This window comes from Microtus pennsylvanicus, chromosome 11 (assembly GCF_037038515.1).
Source record: "Microtus pennsylvanicus isolate mMicPen1 chromosome 11, mMicPen1.hap1, whole genome shotgun sequence".
NCBI classification, from domain to species: Eukaryota; Metazoa; Chordata; class Mammalia; order Rodentia; family Cricetidae; genus Microtus; species Microtus pennsylvanicus.
Genome location: NC_134589.1, coordinates 11657691 through 11677326, shown reverse-complemented (window position 1 = coordinate 11677326; position 19636 = coordinate 11657691). Strand labels below are relative to the sequence as shown.

At 45.1% G+C, this 19636-nt stretch overlaps 1 protein-coding gene across 5 annotated transcripts in view; it reads right to left on the bottom strand.

Annotated features, from left to right (window-relative positions):
- Positions 1-212: 212 nt before the first annotated feature.
- Positions 213-19636, bottom strand: part of Tnrc6c (trinucleotide repeat containing adaptor 6C) — a 107209-nt gene continuing 87785 nt past the window's right edge. For all 5 annotated transcript variants that reach the window (XM_075990217.1, XM_075990216.1, XM_075990218.1 and 2 more), the window contains 10 exons: positions 18034-18153; positions 15740-15823; positions 15245-15485; positions 11344-11511; positions 8179-8370; positions 7611-7754; positions 5127-5321; positions 4367-4437; positions 3639-3778; positions 213-3014 (listed from right to left, as the gene is read on the bottom strand). In XM_075990217.1, the coding sequence (XP_075846332.1) occupies positions 2654-3014; positions 3639-3778; positions 4367-4437; positions 5127-5321; positions 7611-7754; positions 8179-8370; positions 11344-11511; positions 15245-15485; positions 15740-15823; positions 18034-18153 (1716 nt within the window). In that variant the 3' untranslated portion in view covers positions 213-2653. The remainder of the gene's footprint in view (positions 3015-3638; positions 3779-4366; positions 4438-5126; positions 5322-7610; positions 7755-8178; positions 8371-11343; positions 11512-15244; positions 15486-15739; positions 15824-18033; positions 18154-19636) is intronic.

Genomic DNA, 19636 nt, shown 5'->3' with positions numbered 1-19636 from the left:
CAAATGCATTCAATACAGTCAGGCCAGGGGGACTTAGAAGCTGTTATGTCTCTCAGTGGCTACTGACAGAATCCACATATTCTTAGCTAACCCAAAGCAATGCTTCAAGTCAAACAGCCAAGACTGAGTTTAGCCAGGAATGAATGCAAACTCAGCAGAAAGTGAAAAAGGAAGTCCCTGCCTCTCACAGATAGATAATGACCCAGCAAGAATGAATAGCCAAGAAAAACCGCAGTTTATTAAGACTCAACAAAGCGCTGTATTTTTAAAAGCAACCTCTGGTGTGCGTCCAACCACCACATTCCATGAGGAGGGGCACTAAGCGCCACAAATGCTTTTTCTTTTAATCTTAGAGACATTTTAAATTCAAAAGATTCAAAAAAAAATGAAAAAAGAAAAAAAAAGGGGGGCATAAAGATTGAAAACATCCTTTACTTCATCCCCAATTTTAAAACATTAGTAGGAGTTTTTCTATAACTCAGTGCTAAATGGCAGCACGGTAAGCTGTAGGTCTGGAGCACACGCACGCACACGCACGCATTTGATATACATACACCAAATATCTAGGACGCACGTGATGGTGATGAGATGCAGTCACTCTGAGGAGTCTGTTCCGGGGGATACATGATGAACTCAGTTGTGCATAGCTCATGATCCTCTAGAGAACCAGCGTTTCTCTGTGGTCCTGCAGGACTTGCTTTCTTCCTTGTTTTGATAAAACCATTAAAAAGCTAATTAAAAAATGTAATGCACAGGTTTCCTTACCACATAGGCAGGGAGTACAATGTTCATACATTTTTTTAAAAACATACTTGAGGGTGTGTTATTTCATTGTCTTTCTTCCTTGCAAAACAATCAAAACATTGATCATCTTTAAAACATAAAGCAATTTTTAATATATAAAGCACTCTTCAAACATCTATTTCTTTTGAGTCCATTATTTGGTAAATATGTAACTGCTACACATTAGAGATTAGGTATTTTTCTTGTGTTTTTTTTTTTTCTGTTTTTTTCTTTTTCTTTTTTTTGTTTTCTTTTTTTTTTTTTTTTTAAATAACATCTTCAGTGCTAGGAGTTGGGTTTAAAAATACATGAAATGGTGTGGAGCTGCCCCCGGGAGCCCTGGCTTTCCTGAGAGCTAGCCGGCAAGTGCAAGACAGAGACCACAATGCCTCATCACCTTGAGGAAGGGTGAAGACAATTGATAGAGTCCATGATGGCTGGAGGGAACAGCATGCCCCATCCCAGAGCTCTGAAGTAACACATCTGTATTCTGAAAATAGGTTTTTGTTTGTTTGCTTGTTTTTTTTTTTCCTTTTTTAAAGATGGAAGTCTTTTTTTTTATTCCTTTTAAATTTTTAAAATTTTTTTTTTTAAATTTTATTTTAAAGTCTGAAGGAGAAAAAAGGTCTGTAAACAGGTGGGAGCCCAAAGCACAGCTCCTCCAAAAGCAGTCACAACCCATGTCCAAGTGCTTGTTCCCGCTCCTTGCGGGACACCCATTCTCTACAAGTATCTATGGCCACAGTTCAACAACAGTTTTGTTTTTCTCTTTAACTTTATATTCCAGATGGGAAATGGTGCAATACTCTGGTAATAATCTTCTTGCATTAGTCCACAATGAAAAGCTGCTAAAGGTAGATAGACATATTATTCTCCAGAGATATACACTGTAACTTTAAATGCAATAACAGAGTCCTTGAGTAAACATTTACACATGAATTGTCACCAGCCCTGTCCCACGTTCTCTTTACTGTTTAGGATTAGCTGAAGGAAGGGCAGGGACACCTCAGTGCAAAGTTAGAAGCGAACAACAATGAGAACATTTGACCAATGCACAAAAAAAAAAAAAAAAGCATATACTGAATAAAAGGGAAACCCACAGTTAAATCCCTCACTCACTCTCAAACACACATACAATAAACGCTAACCGTGCAAGCACGCACACGCACTGTTCCACAAGCACACACGCACATGTAGGCTATGACGTGGACATTTCCTAGAGCCTGTTTCTGTGCACAGATGTCAACGTGGAAGTGTTCACATTTAGGTATTGGCCTGCTGGGTTCAAGTATTTGCATGTCTGATATGTCTTTTTTTTTTAACTTTTTAAAAATAATTTTTTGGGATAAAAAAAATGACATGAAAAAGTAATGAAACAAGGGTAAATGTGCATAGGCGGATCCAGGGGGACAGAGCATTAGCCACGCCTCAGCTCTGTGCCTGCACAACGCAGCTGCCCGCCCGCCCGCCCGCCGCCTCTGGTAATGTGCATAATCGTCACAGGCTCACTTTAAATAGGCTTCAAGTCTCCCCACCCCGCCATAAAATAACCCTTTCCAGCCCACAGTCTGAAAAGTGCCCTTCATGATAAAACTATTCTAAGCAGCTTTTATACTTAAAACGCAAAATGACAACACACCGTACAAACATAAGACGACATAAAATAAAAAGCTATGAGGAACATCCTGTCGTTAGCACGTGACACTGACCAAACGCAGCCCGCACTGTCTTCAACAGTTCGCAAAGGCTGAGGCCAAGGTTCATCTTCAGAACTGGACAGAGGTACTCGAAGGGGCAGCTCATCCATCAGCTGGAGCCTCAGAGCCGTGCCTGGCATGGTCAGCTCTCTCCTCCCCGATGAAGGTGACCCCTAGATGGACTCGCCGCTGAGCAGGTCCCCAGGCAGCAAAGTGTTGAGAGGCGTGGGGCTGCCAATCACCCTGGCATCATCAGCACTGGGAGGGCCCCAGAGACTGCTGGAGTACTGGGGCACCCCACCCCACAGCAGTTCACTGCTGCCTTTGCTGCTCAGGCACGGGGTGTTCCAGTGGGCAGTGTCGCTGCGCACAAGGCCATGGGTGCTGCCCGAGGAGCCCAGCCTGGGCTGGCTGCCCCCACTGCTAGATTGCCAGCTGGAGGTGGGTGGGAGGGCTTGGCCTTGGGCCAGGAACCGGTTCACTTCTTCTTCACCAGCGAACTCAGCCAAGATGGTGGTGTTTCCCAGTACACACCTAGAAGGCAAGAAGCTGGGTAAGTGTGTCATTCTGAGTCCTGAGTCTGTGCTACCAGGAAAGACAGACAAAAATATCATCATGCCACAGGCTATCACGACGACCTAGCCTTGTTGTCACTGTTAACTCTAAGCTAGATAATGAATTTGGCAGCCACGGAGGATTGATGTGTGGAGTACATGTTTAAGTGTGCTATATGGTGGGGGTGGGGGGTTCAGCTGGCATCAGTGTCCCCCATCTCTGGTGATACTCCAGAGCAGGTCTTTTTGTATTCTGCATGGAAAGCACCCTCAAGTGGGCAGTGGGCTGTTGTAGTCCTGGAGCCTGGGTAACTAGAGGCTCCTTTTGGACTTTTCCAAGGGAACACAAAACAAACCCAGTGACTCTGTGGAGACAGGAAGAAGATGGCTGTCTACAAGCTGAAGAGCTAAGCCAGAGGAGTCAAGTCTGTCCATATTTTTTGATCTTGGATTTCCAAGATCAGGGCTAGGAAAGGACAGAGTTCTGCCCAGGGCACCACCTGTGCAGCAGTGTGGGGTGGCACCACAACACTCGCTCCCCCATCCAACAACACTGGGCACTGGTGGCTACTCAGCAGTGAGGGTACTGAGGAAAAAAACATACATGTGCAGAGACTTTTGGGCCTTGGCGGCTTCTTCCTTGGAGCTGTAACGGACCACAGCATTGCCTTGGGTCAGATTCAGGTGGAATGTGATGAGAGGCCCATGCTGCAAACACAGTGTCCGCAGTGTAGAACCATCAATCTGAGGAGGAAGCAAAGGGCAGAACATGTGTTCCTTCAAGCTCTTGCTGTGTTCTGCAATAGCAGTATGGAAACTGGGTGAACTGCATACCAGAACAGACTTCCACTGACAGGCTAGTGACAGCAACTACCACTGGAAGGTGCCTTTGCGGCCAGGCATCTGCAATGTGGGCTACTCCAGTCAGAGGCAAGGGCCAAAGTTCCATTTTGAGTTCTGCAGTTTGCAAAAGGTATAGCAGCAGCCTGGTAGTCTTGAGGTGACAGGCTAGTTCTGTGACAGAGAATGGTGCCTACAAGCTGACATATGCCTGAGGTGGCCAAATCCCTTTGAATGGATGTGTAAGATGAAGGTTCTCTTTATAAAAGTATGTTTTTCAGCTTTTGAAGGGCAACTAAGTCACCAGGAGCATGGCTGAGAGAAGTGCCTGGCTGTGTCTGCCCACACTTACCTGTCATTCAAACTTGCCTCAGCGACTCTAGGCTCTGAAGGAAGATGGTACCTGCTCTAGGGGTAGAGCAGGTACCTTTTGGCCATAAGCAACTACTCATGGGTATGACATGACAGCCCCCGACCTGGCTGTACTTTTACCTGGGGTGTGAGGTTGCGCAGAACGAGCCAGCTGCTTGTTCTTCCTGAGGTGTCAGTACTCCAAGCAGAACCTGTGTAACAAGTCCATGGATCAAGAATTCAACCCACAGGTCATGTTTCCAGTCTGACCTAAAACATACCCAATCTCATAACCACAGTAGATTTCACCCATGGCCCATGAAAACCCTGCTGCCAGCCTAGGAGGCTTGTCTTTTTCTGTTTGTGCCATAGGGGTAGGTGTGACAGGGTACCTGAGAGTCACTTGCAAAGTTCTACTCTACCTTGTGCTGTTCCAGCCGCAGGCAGCACATTCAAGTTATGCTTGTTATAGAAATGCACAGCAGGGCAGGACAGCGCTAAAAGACCGGACACTGCTCTTCATATCCACAGCTGACTGCTGCCAATGGTGCCCAGTGACTGCACACGTGATGCAAACGAGGTGGAGGAACTCTACAGAGCTGCACAGCACTTCTGAGGGACCTTCATTCTGGTATAAAGCCTTTCTATTTCTATGGAATCTTGTGAAAAAATTAAGACCCCTGTGCTGACTGAGGTGGGTGGAAAGCCTAGAATGAATTGTCTGAGGACACAGTCCATGTGGTATATGCCCTACAGGTTTATGATGCTCAAGCTCTTTCTTAACCTCTCAGGCTCCAGGGATCTGATAATAGGCCTGGGATAAAACAGGTGCATTCCTAAAGCATGTATGGAGCAGCTTCTCTTACCCCTGTACCCTGTCAACAGGAGGTGCAGTGCTTACCCGAGGAGTAGGAGCTGGTCCAGCCTAGGGGGCTGGTGCCCCACGTAGAGGAAGGCTTGGGATTGGCTAAGCCTGGAGGTGGCCTGGTGGGTGCAGTAGTGTTTCTGGGTACCTTCCACAACTCATGAGACAGAGAGGCTTGTGTGTGAGAGGCTGGGCCCGAGGACCACGTTGATTTAATGTCTGACAGTTTACCTGGAAGGAGAAAAAGAGAGACTGTACACTGCGCACACCCAGACAAGTGAGTGCGGCTGTGGAGTGATGCAGTCTTGCAGAAGGGAGGGCAGCAGTGACAGAGCACCATGTGCCTTCTGTCTCAAGTTTCCCTGCCTCTGGGTGGCCCAAGCCAGCCTCATGGGCTGATGGGACAGCTATCATTTCTGCTATGAAATACTGTGTGTGCCCTGTGCAGACTTGGCTGACACTTTATCAGTTTGCTAACCTTTGCTATGAAGAAAATAGAGTACTGAAGATTAATCTTTTTTATTTATTAAATTTTGTATTTGCTTGAGACAGGGGCTTCCCAGGTAGATGTTTGTGAGTTCAAGGCCTGTCTACAGAACAAGTTCCAGGACAGGCTCCAATCCAAAGCTACTAAGAAACTCTGCATTAAAAAACAAACAAACAAAAAACACACATACACAAAAAAAGGAGAGAGGGTCTTCCTATGTAGCCCAGGTTGGCCTTGAGCTTGTGGTAATCCTGCTGCCTTTGCCTCCCAAGTGATAGGCTTACAGGTGTACATGCATAAATATACCTGATTATTTGGTGTTAGGAATGGAGCCCAGGGATTAGTGAATGCTAGGCAAGCAGTCTATCAACTGAGCTACACCCAGACCTCCCAAATTCAATCTTTAACTAATCAGCAAGCTGTGCTGGGATGGTCATGGTGTACACAGATGCTTCTTGTGCAGTCTCTAGGAGCATTAGTACCCAGTCAGAGTAATGCTCCTTCTGAAAGACAGACAGACACTTTCCTCACAACCACTACGATCTCCCAAGTGTCTAGAGATCTCTTTATCTACCTCCACAGGTGTTTCCACAGCTTCTGGATTGAGATGCAACACCAGGTGGGGATGCAGTAACTGGAACTCATTGGGAGAAACACAAAAGCAATGGACACCACCAGCCCCAGTTCCTTCATCTGCTCAAGCTCAACTGAACAGCCACTAAGACACATTTGCAATACAGATGTGCCCTTACCCTGGGGCTGGCTAATGGGAGGACCACAGCCTCACAGTGAACACAGGCTAGACACACTGCCGTTTTTCTTTAGCTACTTCCCAGTGGAGGTATAAAAGGTTTAAGCACACTTCTTTGTCAAATCAGAAGGAGTGCAAACAATCCAGCATCACTGGCTTTGCATTTTTAGCATGATGTTGGAGCACATCAACACTGCTTTCCTCCCCAGGTCCACTTGGGGTGTTACGGGAATCCCCAGAAAGCAGAGGCCTCAGGAGCACTTTCCTGCAGCAGCTCTGTGCAGCAAAGTATACCATACCAGTTTAAAATCTGGATGAGATTTGATGGCATAGTGAGACAGTGTGTGTGTGTTTCTTAAGGAAAGTTTTATAAAGCCTGGTGTGGTTGCATGCCTTTATTTACAGCATTAGGGAAGCAGAGGCAGGGGGATCTGTTTGAGTTCAAAATCAGTCAGCTACATAGAGAAACTCTAAATTTTTTTTTAAGATTTATTTATTATGTACATAATGTTCAGCCTCCACGTATGCCTGCAGGCCAGAAGAGGGTACCAGATCTCATTATAGATGGCTGTGAGCCACCATGTGGTTTCTGGGAATTGAACTCAGAACCTCTGGAAGAGCAGCCAGTGCTCTTAACCTCTGAGCCATCTCTCTAGCCCAACTCTAAATTTTTTTTTAAAAAAAATATAATAAACAGTTCTTGGGGCTGGAGAGATGGTTCAGAGATGAAAGAGCACTGCCTGCTCTTCCAGAGGTTCTGAGTTTAATTCCCATCATCCACATGGTGGCTCACAGCCATCTATACTGAGATCCATTCTCTGCTTTCTTTTACTCCAGAAGAAATGCTTTATTGAGGAGCTGTGAGGTCTGCAGTGTCACAAGAGTGTTTCAGACACCACAATGACAGGTCGGCTGAACATGGGTGCACCTTGGAGCTGGGGCTCACAGTGGGACGCCTGCAGTTAAGCACAAACCTACACTGCTGCCTGCCTTTGCATATTTAAAGAGTCACAGACCTTTGTCACTGTGGGGAGAAAGGAGCAGCTGAGCTACTCAGGTGGGACCTACAAATCACGTGTTCTTCATCACTCCATGAGGAGACATTATCACCCCCATTCTGCAAGTGAGGATACACATTCCCACTGCTGAGATGGTCAAGTCCCTGCCTTCTTTATCATACGTGGCCTCCCTGTAGGCATGCAGTGATCCAGTACAATCAGATGATGCCTCTCCATGAGCCTGGAGACCCACCCACAGAAGGCAGGGTGATGGCCCTCCTCACCTCCACTCTTGAGGAGGTAGCGATTCACATCCTGGATGGTGGTGTTGATGGTGGGTCCAGTAGGGACACTGCCAGGAGTGACATCAGGGTCATTCTCGGGATCAATATTCTGAAGTCCTTTCCATGGTACTCCGGGATGAAATTCTGTTCATGGAAAGCAAAATGAGGATGCATACCAGAGCACCTTCATGTTGCATCATGACACTTAAAATTAATTTTTTCATATTTGTAGAAATTTAGAAAATCTGAATGAGGCTCAGAGGCACTCCTTGCTTAGATTTAATGAACTCTTAAGTTTATTAGATCGGTCATTCTTTTGGAACAAACTAGAAACAGCTACCAGGTAGGAGTTGGTGTCCCTTACTTACCCACTCCCCTTTGCCATTGACCTACTCATGTCTTGAACCGGGAAGCTACACAACAATGCTTGACACCAGCACACTCTGTCCATTCTCAGTGGAAACCCCAAGCTATAGACTTTAGACCCAGACTCCCACAGCCCTAACAGCTAACCTAGGGTTAGGGTACATCTGCATCTACTGTTGCCCGAGAGAGTGTGCAGTCTTACCTGGGGGCCAGCTGATGCTGGAGCCGTTTGAGATTTTATCACTGTCAGATTTGGCACGTGACCAGCTATGGGGAACAGCTACGGGAGGACTGGCTGGTGACTCACTGTTCTGGATTAAATCGTACCGGCCATAGGAGTCATCAATGGAGGACTTACCTGGAGGCCCAATGCTTAGACCTCCAGGGATAGCACCTACAGAACAGGACCAGAAACCAAGTGAACATTCTGTCAAAGACCCCTGGGGATACATTGCAGTCTTCCCTTCCAGGCCCAGTACCTCACTCACCCCTTGCAGTCACATGGACTGTCAGCCTTAAGCTGTCCGGGGTTCTTTAAGAACTGTCGGTTGGCCCAAATATGGTCTTTAGATGACTACATTTTTTTGTGGTGCTAAGCACAGAACCTAGGGCATTGCATATGCTCAGCCAAGCTTCTACCCGAGAAGCACTGACGAACCCATTATTATTTTTTGTTTCTTGAGACAGGGTTTCTCTGCACAGCCCTGGCTGTCCTGGGACTTACTCTGTAGACCAGGCTAGCCTCAAACTCACTAAAATTCACCTGTCTCTGCCTCCCCAGTGGCATTAAAGGGGTGCGCCACCATCACCTGGTTGTTGTTGTTATCATTGTTACTTTTCAGTGTGGGGAATCTAATCCAAGGTTTCATACGTGCTAGGGAAGTACTCTACTACTGAACTTTATTTTTTTGAGATGGTATCATATAGTCTGGATTGGCCTTGAACTTCCTATGTAGTTAAGAATGATCCTAAACTCCTAATCTTACTGCTTCTAGTTCCCCAAATACTGGGCTTATAGCTGTGTGGCACTATAAACTATTTTAGTTTGTCAAGTTGGAAGGTTTGTTTCTTTTTAAGATATGGTCAGTCCAATACTGGCTTTGAACTTGCTGTATATACTGGATCTCCCTATTTCTACCTCTCTAGTGCTAAGATCACAGGCATATACCACCAAGCTTGGTTTACATGGTGCTGTACAACTTTATCCCAGATTTCTTGCAATCCATGCAAACACTCTACCAACTGAGCTATCACCATAGCACAGAAAAGTATAAAAATTTTTGATTTGTGTGTGTACACCCATGTGCTTGCTCAGAGGCCAGAGGTGTCCTTGTACATGGTCTCTCACTGAACCTGGAGCTAAGCTAGTGGTCAGCAAGTCCAAGGTACCCTCCCATCTGCTCCAGGAATCACTGGGGTTACAGGTATATATGCAACCACACAGGATCTCATGCTTCTGCAGCAAGTGCTCCTACCTGCTGAGCCAACTCCCCAGCGACAACACTCTCCTCCCCACTTTTAAGAGATTTGTCCAGGCAGGTTTGAAAACTTGGACTCAAGTGATCATACTGTCTTGACCACTTGACTAAATTCATGTCATGTACCCAGTGAATATTAATGACTCACTCTGTCTATCTATCTCTCTATATCTATCTATCTATCTATCTATCTATCTATCTATCTATCTATCTATCTATCTATCTATCTCTATCTCTCTATATCTATCTATCTATCTATCTATCTATCTATCTATGTATCTATGTATCTATGTATCTATGTATCTAGTCTCTCTTTACAGCCCTGGCTGTCCTGGAACTCACTATGTAGACCAGACTGGCCTCAAATTCAGAGATCTTCCTGCCTCTGCCTCCAAGAGCTATTATTAAAGGCATATGCCAATATGCCTTTTGTGCTCTGGCTATAAATATAGATTCTTGGATGACCACTGACTGAGTTACACTCCTAACTACATTGTAAATCTTTTTTTTTTTTTTTAAGATTTTTTTATTTGTTTATTAAGTATACAGTGTTCTGGCATGTATGCCTGCAGGCCAGAAGAGGGTACCAGATCTCAGTACAGATGGTTGTGAGCCACCATGTGGTTGCTGGGAATTGAACTCAAGTTCTCTGGAAGAGCAGTTAGTGCTCTTAATCTCGGAGCCATCTCTCCAGCCCCCGTTGTAAATCTTATATGGAAAAAATATTTTTTTTGAGATAGATCTCATGAAATACAGACTGGCCTCCAACTTATAAGTAGCCAAGGATGGCCTTGAACACCTGATTCTCCTGCTTCTACCTCCCAACTGCTGGGATTACAGGCGTGCACAGAACACCCCTATCCCCTTAAGCTAGAAATCTTTATACCTTGGGAAGCTGCCCACTGTAAGTCTTTCTGGGGACAAATCAGAGTCTTCCTGGTATCTCTACACCGCCTCTTTCTGCAGGGGTGCTCTTAATATGTAAGAAGAAAGTGGACACTGATTTATAGATAATAAACCAAAATTGACAAGGCCAGGTAAAGGGCACAGATGTTACGTGGAGATTTTCTTGCTAAATTAACCATTAGGGGATTTAATTTTCTTTTTAGATTATTTTCTATCTTTTGTTCCTTTCCAGTTCAGGGGATAGAACCCAGGTCCTCAAGTGTTTGAGGTTAGTTCCCTGCCACTGAGCCACACCCTAACCCACTGTAGGCTAACCTGCTGATTAGCAGTTTTCTTTCTCTTTTCTGAGTATTTCTTTTTGTGTTTTACTTTTTGAAAGATGATTATTTTTAGTACTATTTTATATATTTGTATATCCAGGCATGGGTATATGCATGTGAGTGTAGGTACCCATAGGGGCCACACAGCTTCAGTTACAAGCAGTTGTAAGCTATGCAATACAGGCGATAGAACTCAGCTCAGGTCTTCTGTAAGTGCAGTACCTGCTCTTGCTGAGCCATCTCTCCAGGCCCCATAGGAGTTACAAGGACTCTGACCTAGCCTCTTTTTTTTTTTTTTAATTTTTATTTTTTTGGTTTTTTGAGTCAGGATTTCTCTGTAGCTTTAGGGCCTGTCCTGGAACTCACTCTGTAGACCAGGCTGACCTTGAACTCACAGAGATCCACCTGCCTCTGCCTCCCAAGTGCAGGGATTAAAGGCAAGCGCCACTGCCCTATCTTCTTTGGTATGTTTGGAACTAACATCTGATGGTTGATCTTGCTGGTAGACCTTGCCGGTCCTGTGTGATGGTAACTGCCTTTCTTCTGCTTTTGGAGCTGCATTCATAGAACTGCACAGAATCAACATGTGCTACTTCAGGCTACCCCATCACTAAGTCAACTACAACCTGCTGTGGGGTGGGCACTTACCCAGGACATACATACCATGCTTGCTAGGGTTCTGGTCCAGGGGAGAAGCAGCACTAGACAAGTTACCCATGGAGTTGGGATGTGTCCACTGAGGGAGGCGTGACTGGGACTGAGATGAGTCCTTCACAGACAAACCACTGCTCATTTCTATACTGCTGACATTCATGTTTGGGTTCAATCCAGCTGAAAACACAGGCATTATTAGTATTTTGCTTTTTCCCTGAAGATCTCACTTTGACAGCCCTGGAGGGTCACCCTCTACCTTTAGGCACAGCCATACACTTCCATTGTAAATCCACTCCCTGCTTCTATAGTTTTTTGGAGACAAGGTCTTACTATGTAGTCTCTCATTGGTCTCCAACTAAGAGTTAACTGACCCTGGCTCTATCCATGAGCCAATGCCCACACCCCCCCCCCTTTTTGAGATAAGATCTTAACATGTAGCCTCTAATTTGTATCTTCTATCTTCTTACTTCTGGCTCCTAAATGCTGAGATTACAGGAGTACACCTGGCTCAACTATATTAAGTATAAACTATATATTTAACTATTTATACTTATAACTATATAATTATGAAAATTTAATATAGAAATCTTTAATAAATATTTAACATAGCTATATTAATTATATATATATATGTGTGTGTGTGCGTGAATATTTGAGTGTGCATGTATGCCTGTATATCACTTACATGCTTGGTGCTCACAGAGGCCAGAAGAAGTCAGATGCCCTTTAACTGGCATTACAGATAGTTTATAAGCCACCATGTAGGTGCTGGGAATCAGGCCCAGTCCTCTGGAAGAAGAGCCAGTGTTCTTAAGCACTGAGCTGTCTCTCCAGTCACTCCTGAATTAAGGTGAGCATGCTACTAGTCTTCAGGGCACATGGCTCACAAGCCTCCCATGCTGTCTTGGTGCTGGATACCAGGGTTCTGAGGTCCAGACAGAGCATGTCAGATGAGTCCACAGCACCATGTGGGAACTACCAGATCAAGCAAATTGCCTCCAAGTCCTGACACACCACCTAAAGCTGGTTGGGACAACGCGAGCCTGCAGAAGTCAGCACTAATGAAGCTTATGAGTTAAACAGTAAACAACTTTTCAGGAGCTCTGTGAGTGTGGGTGCTGCTGTCTACCTACCTCTGGAATGGTGAGCTAATGTTTGGGGGGATCGGGCAAGAAGAGCACTATGCTAGGATAATAAGGATTACTCACTGAACTTTTGCCTGGGTCCCAATTTTAAATTTCTCCCTCTCCCTCTATTCCCCCCCCCCCCCCCGCTTTCTTTCTTTCTTAAGACAGGGTTTCTCTGTGTACCCCTGGCTGTCCTGGAACTTACCCTGTAGACCAGGCTGGCCTTGAACTCACAGGCTGCTTCCCAAGTGCTGGGATTAACTACTGCCCAGTTTATTTCTTTGTTTTGAGGGAGGGTCTTGGAACATGACCTGGCTACCCTGTTATTTGCTATACAGCCCAGCCTAATCTTTAACTGACAGCAGTCCTCCTGCCTCAGCTTCTTAATGCTGAGATCATGTTTTTTTTTGTTTTTGTTTTTGTTTTTTGAGATAGGGTTTCTCTGTAACTTTGGAGTCTGTCCTGGAAGTAGCTTTTGTAGACCAAGCTGGCGTTGAACTCACAGAGATCTGCCTGCGTCTACCTCCTGAGTGCTAGGATTAAAGGTGTGTGTGAACACAGGTGTATTCATCTTTAGTTTATCATGGTGACAGTGAACCTTTCCTTCTTGAGAGTTCTTAAGGTCACTGGGTTACTGTTCCTGTTGACACGATTAAGTCCATCAGGCAAGAGACACTGCAGCCCACACTGTCTGCATGGGAGAAGGGGGAGACCCTAGAGTAACATGGGTTTCTGGTTTCCTGCCACAGGATGTTCAGTTCCTAAGTGGCTCTTCAGCATCAGTGCTGTTATGGCAAAAAGCCAGGAGCCAACAAGACAGACAATTTTACAGGTAAAGTTTCCTATAGCTAATAAGCTGCCTATTTTTATTTATTTATTATTTTATTTATTTATTTATTTATTTTTATTTATTTATTTTTTCCGAGACAGGGTTTCTCTGTGGCTTTGGAGCCTGTCCTGGAACTAGCTCTGTAGACCAGGCTGGTCTCGAACTCACAGAAATCCACCTGCCTCTGCCTCCCAAGTGCTGGGATTAAAGGCGTGTGCCACCATCGCCCAGCTAAGCTGCCTATTTTAAACATATTATATCACATATATTAAATATAACTGTACGTTCAATACCTTAACATTTTTATCAAAATAAATCTTTATCCAGTTTCAAAGATTCACTGCATACACGATTCCTAGAAATAAAGTCTCAGCAGGTTGGGGGACAGGTACACCAGGATCTGAGACACTGTGGATGGTGAACTGAGTGGCATTTTCAACACAAGTCTACCAGCACGTGCAACACACACTCTTCATTCTGTTGAGCACTCTCTAAGCCAGGCTGGCCTCAAACCTAAGTCTACGTAACTGGATCAACAGCATTAGTACTGGGATCACAGATATGAGTCACCATGTCCAATCAAAGAACTACATATTATTAACTCATGAAATCTTTAAAACAGCTCTGTGTGATAAATATTTCTACTTCATATGGACACGGAAATTGAGGCGATGAGCAACCAGGCAAACTGTACACATTAGCTGTGGGTGGAAACTGGGACTGAGGAGGTCTAAGTCCTAACTCGGGTCTTGACCAAAGGAGACTTGTGCTTCTGCCACTAAAGGGACAATAATGGACAAGACAGTAACAGAGGATACATTCTAGCTTAGTAGCCTTCTACTTCTTTATAAAGGAGTATATTTATTACATCTATTACCTGTCAAGTAGGAAGACATGACATACCATTCTCTGTAAAAATATGCATCAGCATTCTAAAGAGGGAGGTAGGTCACTGGCAGCTATCCACTGCTATCCAGCTGGCCTTTGCCCCTTTGGAGATGTATATTTGAAGCTACTAATTCCCCTTGTCCCATGTCCACAGATTCTTCCAGATATCAGCAAACAATCCTGAAATGTTTCTCCTAGATTCCCAGTTAGTACCAGGAAGTCTCCGGCATCAAGTGTGTTCTGACAGGTCAGGTTCTGTGTGCTGGCACTTCCCACACACCTGTACTATAGGATTGCATGCCAGCAACCAGGCTATGGAGGGTCTGCTTTATCAGTGTGAACATTACTGACCAGAGACAGATGTCTCTCTATAGCTGAGGCTAGAAAAGAACAGTGGAGACCTGTAATCTTAGTACTTGAGAGGTGGAGGCAGGAGGACTGCTCAGAGGTTTAGTTAGCCTGGGCTACAGCTTGAGATGGCGTCTCAAAGAAAAAAAAACCAAAAATAGTAAAGAGGATAAACCAGGCCAGCCTGTGGTGGCACATGCCTTTAGTCCCAGCACTTGGAAGGCAGGTGAAACTGTTAGTTCGAGACCAGCATGGTGTACAGAGTAAGTTCCAGGACAGCCAGGGCTACACAGGGAAACCCTGTTTCAGAAAACCAAACAATAACAAGCCAGAATGAACTTAACGGTTTTCATAGCCCCACTCTTCAACCCCAGCACCATGGGTCAAACTAGGCCCTTGTTATGCAATTCAGGCTGGTCTTGAACTCATGATAATGCTGCTCCTGCCTCCCAAGTGTTTGGACTATAGGTGAGTGCTACCACATAGGGCCTCCCGGGTACTATTAAGTACCTGTGGCAGGGTGAACTTATATTATGCTGAAGGCAGTATTGCTCCCTCAAGATGAAGTCTTAGGAGGTTCACTCCCTGATTCTGCCTCTGATGTGGTGTTTCAGCATTGCCAAGCCATTCAGCTTACTGTATAGCCATCCTGGTTATCATAGGAGGGGCTTGAGGACTCTTGAACCTGGCGTAGCTTTTACACCCACAGAAGACTCACCAAGAGGATAAGGAGCAAAGGTGTTGGGTGAAGACTGCTGCTCTTTGGTCTGCAGGTCGGGAAGGCCGGGAGTCTGGGGGTGAGGGGGGAAGCTATCCATGGCCGATTTGCCTGCAGAAGGGTGCAGAGACAGGTGTGGCGGGGGTGGTGGTGGTGGAGGCTGCTTTACAAGCAGGGCCTGGGCCAGCTGGCGCTGGTGCTGCTGGATCTGCTGCTGCAGATTAGTGATTGTGCGCGCAACCTGGCAGGTGGAAACATATATATACACTGCATGTTAGCCAGGGTTGGCCAGAGTCCACGGATGACCTACAGACTGGGTTTAGTTGTACCTCAGCTTCTACCAGCTGGGTCAGCCTCATCCCAAACCTAGCTAGTCCTGGACTTTCCACAGAGGAGGTTCAACTAGAGAAAAGCCAACATTAAGATAAGAGTTCATCACTGGGGTTTCTTCTAGAATTAGAGCTAATGGCAACAGTCAGTCAAAGAGACACCTACTTGCTGCTCCTGCTGTCTCATGGGTCCAGAAACATTCCGCTGGGCCTGTAACATCTGCTGCTGGATTTGTAAACGTTGGTATGCCTATTGACAGAAAAATCAAGCATTGTAAGAAACCATCAAAACAAGAGAGTCAATCTCCTTAACATTCAGGAAATAGAAAAAGGAATTTTTAGGAGGATCTAGACTAAAGGCTAGGTCAGCTAGATGACGTGGCAGGACACTACAAAGCTCAGTCCAGTTGTGCATGAGCCAGCATGAAGCACTTGGGTGACCGACTGCTGAACAAGCTGGGAAAAATGAGCACAACCCTCTGGCTGACGCAGAAAGTCTTCTCACTTGATTATCTCAAATGCTGGCTGAGTGCTGCTTATTTTTCTGCACAACATATTTTGGGAGACGTCTCTGATGTGGGAAGGTCATATTTCTATCTGTTGCTTTCATTGGTCAATTAAAGAAAACTGCTTGGCCCTGATAGGTAGAAAATTAGGTAGACGAAGTAAACAGAACAGAATGCTGGGAGGAAGAGGAAGTGAGCTCAGAGGCCATGCTCCCCCTCTCCCAGGCAGATGTGATGGCTCCAACCCAGGATGGACGTAGGCTAAAATCTTCCCAGTAAGCGCACCTTGGGGTGCTACACACATTATTAGAAATGGGGTAGTCCAGGTGCGAGAGTTAGCAGAGAAGAGGCTAGATATAATGGGCCAAGCAGTGTTTAAAAGAATACAGTTTGTGTGTTGTTATTTCGGGGTATAAGCTAGCCAGGTGACCAGGAGCTGGGGCGGCAGGAATGCAGCCTGCAGCTCCTTCAATACGTCTCGATTAGAAGACTCCTATAGGAACTTCCAAATCAAACACCCTGGATTCCCAAAGCCTCTGTGAGGTCCAAATACAGTCACCCATATTGGGGTGGGCTTTTTAGTGATCCAGCTGCCCAAGTCACCCATGCTCCTGTTAAGTAAAGCCAATAAACTCACTGGGTCACCAATCTAGACTTAGGCGGAACAACCGTTTCTTTAATTTGTTGTTGGTGCTCATTTGATCCTTTCTCTCCAGGAAAAGTCATTCAGAAGACTTGGTTAAAACAGAACCCAATGGAGGTGGTACTGTTAAAAATGCCTCAGGAGTTCCACGTAAGGTTTTCACGTAAGAATTCTCTAGAAGTTCTAAAACTGTAGCAAGTAATAAACTTCATTTTTCTAATTTTTCTGGAAAAAAATTATGACTAGGATAGTACTAGGTGTAAGCCAGTATATTTCTTCCAACTTACACAAGAAAAACCCTCCAGGAAACAAAGGCTGTGTGTACACCAGGTGCAAGCCAGCCTTTTCCTGTACCTTCCATACCATGGGGGAAAACCCTGCTGGGAAATACACTCTGTGTGTCAACCCCAAACCCAGCTCTGGCCAGTGGCAGTGTTACTCAGACACAAGCTGTGCAGCTTCCAGGAACCCTTTCCTGCCTTGGGTGAAGGAGCCTCCTGCTCCTGCTGTCAGTTCAGGAAACAGCATGACTTCATAGGTGTGTTGCCCACTTCGGGAAGGCTTCCCTGCCAGGAACCATGGACATGTGACTCCCTTAGTTAGGGGTCTGTGTTGGTTTGAAAGAAAATGGCTGCAAAAGGGAATGGCACTATGAGGAGGCGTGGCTTTGTTGGAGGAAGTGTGTCACTGTGAGGGTAGGTTTTGAGGTTTCATATATGCTCAAGCCACACCCAGTGTCTCAGACTACTTCATGACATAGGACTCTGAGCTACTTCCCCAGTACCATGTCTGCCTGTACGCTACCATGCTCCCCACCAGTGCGGGCAATTGAACCTGGGTTCTTTGGAAGAACAGTCAGTGCTCTTAACTGCAGAGCCATCCCTCCAGCCCCTAAACTATACAACTTGTAAGAACTCCTGGGTCATATTAGCTGATCTCAACTGAGGTTCTGTGAGACCTGTATTTGAACAGGCCAAAGCACATGTTCCAGGTATGGCAGTAACTTTTCTCCCCTATGATCCCATGATGGTGTTTGTGTATCCCCTTCTTGGGAGAAATGAGGAAAACATTATTTTGTGTTCTGTGGCTCAGAGGAGAAAATTTTGAGAGACCAAAGGAACAGATAGGCCAGGCTAAGACATTTACAAAGCTTAGGAACAATAATACCCTTAAGCAAATGCTTTCCTGATTCATGAACAGTCACAAGAGAGTGCAATATGGAAAGAGTATGATAGCAACTTCACCTACCAAGGTGTTTCTGCCGCTTGCTGACATGAGGCCTTGTTCCTAGACTAGGACCTTTCTACTTACCAGCTGCAGCTGATAGAGCTGGTTCAACATCGTCATATGCTGAGGGTTAATTGGGGAGGTTAATAGTGCAGGGCTGAGACCAATGTTTTTTGCTGCAAACTGCAAAAGCTGTGCTTGAACCTGTTTAACAGAAAATATATCATTAACCACCATCTATATGGAAACATTCACTTATCTGTGTAACTTTGTTTTAGGACACAAACTGGTTAACTGACATTATATTTGTTTGACAGCTGAACTTGAGAGGCCATCAGAACATTTTATGGACATATAAACATTAGTAGTTAACATGTTCAAATTACAGAAGAAAGTCTAGAACTAATGTATTTTTTTCAGCTGTGTGTGGTGGTGCACGCCTTTAATCCCAGTATTTGGGAGGCCGAGGTAGAGGCAGGTGGATCTCTGTGAATTCAAGACCAGCCTGTTCTACATAGTGATTGAGTTCCAGGACATTTAGGGCTACATAGTCAGACACTGTCTCAATAAATAATTATAATTTTTTTTCTTTCTTGAGACAGGATCTCATGTAGCTCAGGCTAGCCTCAAACTGGCTATGTAATGGATGGCCTTGGATTCCTCCTGATCAACTTTTGCCTCTACCTACCTGCTGAATTCTGGGATTATAGGCAAGGGCTACCATGCCAAGCCAGCTTCCAGAAGATTTCTTCCTCTAAAGACTTTAGCCCTACATTTACTTTCCATGGCTTGAGGCCAGTCCTATTAGAGGTTATGTTCTGCCAAAGGGAAACTTTAAGATTGGGAGGGGGGACGATATTAATCCAGTTTTCTGCTGCCTCAATAGGGGAGGAACAAGTTGCTACACCCTCACTAATACATGAAACTTATTTTTCTACCAAGTTCCAGTCATCTATTCACTGTATCCACCTGTTCTTCTCCACAGGTCAACATTGTCTTTCTATGTTTAAAGGTCAGGATAAATATCTCCCAAATTCCAAGACTGCTCTTGTAGAGGTCCTGGGTTTGATTTCCAGCACCCACACGATGGCTTCTGTTTGTTACTCCAGGTCTAGGGGATATGACACTCTCTTTTGGCCTCCAGGGGTACCTGGCATATATATGATATCCAGACATAACATACAGGCACAACACTTATGTATATAAAATTAAAAAGAATCTCTTTAAGTTTGTGGGTGTTGTGGTGCATACCTTTTTAAGAGCTTAAGACAAGCAGATGGATCTCTGTTAGTTCAAGGCCAGCCTGGTCTACATAAAGATCCTGTCTTATATATACTCCATCTCAAAAAAAAAAAAGGGACACTATGCTGGCTAGTTATTATGTCAACTTGACACAAGCTAGAGTCATCAGAGAGGAAGGAGATTCAACTGAGAAAACGACTCCATAAGATTGGGTTGTAGGCAAGCTGTACTACATTTTCCATTAGTGATTGATGGGAAAAGGAGAACCCAGGCCATGGTGGGTTGTGCCACTCCTGGGCTGGTAGTCCTGGATGAGTAGGCTGAGCATGGCAAGCAGCACCCCTCCATGGTCTCTGTATCAACTCCTGCCTCCAGGTTTCTACACTGACTTCTTTCAATCATCAACAGTGATGTGGAAGTGTAAGTCAAATAATCCCTTTTCTCC